The sequence below is a fragment of the Sinocyclocheilus anshuiensis genome, unplaced genomic scaffold (genome assembly GCF_001515605.1).
Source record: "Sinocyclocheilus anshuiensis isolate Anshui unplaced genomic scaffold, SAMN03320099.WGS_v1.1 scaffold260, whole genome shotgun sequence".
NCBI classification, from domain to species: Eukaryota; Metazoa; Chordata; class Actinopteri; order Cypriniformes; family Cyprinidae; genus Sinocyclocheilus; species Sinocyclocheilus anshuiensis.
Genome location: NW_015557134.1, coordinates 2,764,678 through 2,767,036, shown reverse-complemented (window position 1 = coordinate 2,767,036; position 2,359 = coordinate 2,764,678). Strand labels below are relative to the sequence as shown.

The 2,359-nt window shown below is 38.6% G+C and overlaps 1 protein-coding gene across 1 annotated transcript in view; it reads left to right on the top strand.

Moving 5' to 3' along the window:
* Nucleotides 1-488: 488 nt before the first annotated feature.
* Nucleotides 489-2,359, top strand: part of LOC107677982 (PHD finger protein 24-like) — a 31,886-nt gene continuing 30,015 nt past the window's right edge. Inside the window, exon 1 of the mRNA XM_016473059.1 lies at nucleotides 489-578. Within this exon, the coding sequence (XP_016328545.1) occupies nucleotides 489-578 (90 nt within the window). The remainder of the gene's footprint in view (nucleotides 579-2,359) is intronic.

The window sequence follows — 2,359 nt, the reverse complement described above, 5'->3', positions numbered from 1 at the left end:
TCTCATTGTCACCTCCTCTCAGAAGAGTGCCTGGCACAGACTCAGTGCCTGACAGGAACTGAATGCCAACGTGGGGGCTCCTCTCTCTAGAGGCATTTACATTCAAATTCCTCCACATTGCGACGCCTCCAAGCCCATAGGCCAGTGTGCGAGAGGAATCTCAACTCCCCGTACTCATAGTTTGGCCAGCACACTTTGCTTTTGGGCCACTGAGTGTTCAAGGTGAGGCATTATGGGATGCGATGGCATATATGCGTTCATAAATGTTCCCAAAGCGCACAAGCCCACATTGTACAGATTATGTGTTTTATCACTTTGTTGCTCATTAGTGTTTACAGAGAGCGTTGGCGATTTTATCTTTGAAGTTTGGCTGCTTTTTTTTTTTTTCTTGGTGGGTGTTTGTGATTCCAATCACTGGCAGAAGGTGGCCTTAGTGAACTCGTTAGTGTGATTAGTTCCAGGCTTTTGGGGATGGGATATTCACGTCGATGGGAAGCATTCCCATGGAAAAAAAGAATGCTTTGTCGCTGTCCTATTCACAGAACGGTTCCCCACAGGAGCAGCGCATGAAAGGCAGGGTTTGTTGGGATTCAAGTCAGCGACAGCTTGACAGTGTGAAGCCTATTTGTGAAACATGGTATTACAATAATATTAGAGGAAAAAACAAAGGCTGGTGAACATGTAGGTGCAATGCATCTGAAACATTAGCATTCAGAAGTTTTGCTGTAAGTGTAGCTTCTGAAATGTTTCAATGATCGAAACTGCAGCCCACAACACTACAAGTTACTCATAATTTAAAGGGACAGTTCACCCCAAAAAAGAACTTTCTGTGTTCATTTAGTCACCTTCGTGTTGCAGCATTAATTTCTTTCTTCAACAATGGAGATGTTTTCAAGAATGTACAGGATTTTCAATTTTGTGAGCATTTTCTGAATTCATTCATGAATTCGGATTAGTCAGATTCATGAATGATTCATTCTGACAGCCTTTCTGAACCAAATTAAAAAGAACCGACTCAAAGGAATTATTTGCTCACAAATCAGCATCTCTATTTCTCTCGCTGCCATTCTGACAAAATATTTATCTTATAAGTTACTAATAAAAGGATGTATTGTAGCTATTGTTCTTTCTTTTTATTGTTATTTTTTTTTTTAAATCAATCTTGTTTGGTATATTGGAAAAAGATACCACACAAATGTCTGTGCAGGGATAGATAGAACGATAGATAGAATAATAGAATGATAAAACAATAGATAGATAGAACGATAGATAGAACGATAGACAGAATGATAGAATGATAAAACAATAGATAGATAGAACGATAGATAGAACAATAGATAGAATGATAGAACGATATAACAATATATAGATGGATGGATAGATAGATAGATAAATCTTTTCTTCATTCTTCATTGAAATGAACTTTCTAAATAAGCTGGTTCACTAAAACAAAGTTTAATATATAAGAGGGAGAGTGAACATTTTAGGTGAGCAAGTTTGATTATTGCCTCAGTTGACTTTGTCTGCAGATTGTCATAAGGACAGGGAGAAAAATAATTATGCAGAAAAATGTAATTTAATTGAACACTTAGAAGAAGCAATGGTTACCTTTATATGAAGTAAATGCACTAAGGCATATTCTGCTGAACATCTGTGCAGACAGATGCCTCACACAGAATGATAATTAGACGCCACGATGTCCCCGGTGTCCTCACATAAAATGCCTATAAACTCCAATTCGCAGCCTCACTTTATGAGACACAATTTCACACAGTTCACATATATGTCAACATGATATTGAAAACAAGCACAGACAATAACCAGTGCTTCTCAGGATGAATGTGATTTAAAGGGGTCATATGATGTTGCTAAAAAGAACATTATTTTGTGTATTTGGTGTAATGAAATGTGTTTATGCGGTTTAAGGTTAAAAAAACACATTATTTTCCACGTACTGTACATTATTGTTTCTCCTCTATGCCCCGCCTTTCTGAAATGCGTGATTTTTACAAAGCTCATCGGTCTGAAAAGCGAGGTGTGCTCTGATTGGCCAGCTATTCAGTGCGTTGTGATTGGTCAAATACCTCAAGCGTGTGAGAGAAATGTTACACTCCTTACCATACTGTGATGGCGTGTCCCGGCCGGAGCGACGAGAAGTGGCAAATTCTTTAAATATAAAAATGTACTTACAGTCTGTGAGTCAGAACAGCCGGCATTGTAGTCTACTCTACCAGGATCAGGAAACAGGCCTCCTTAAAATGCGCTGGACACATCTGAATATTTGGGTCGAACTGTTCTGGAGCAGTGTTGTAAATACAACTTAACCACTGATTTCTAGTCGTGTCCTCTTTTGGAAGAC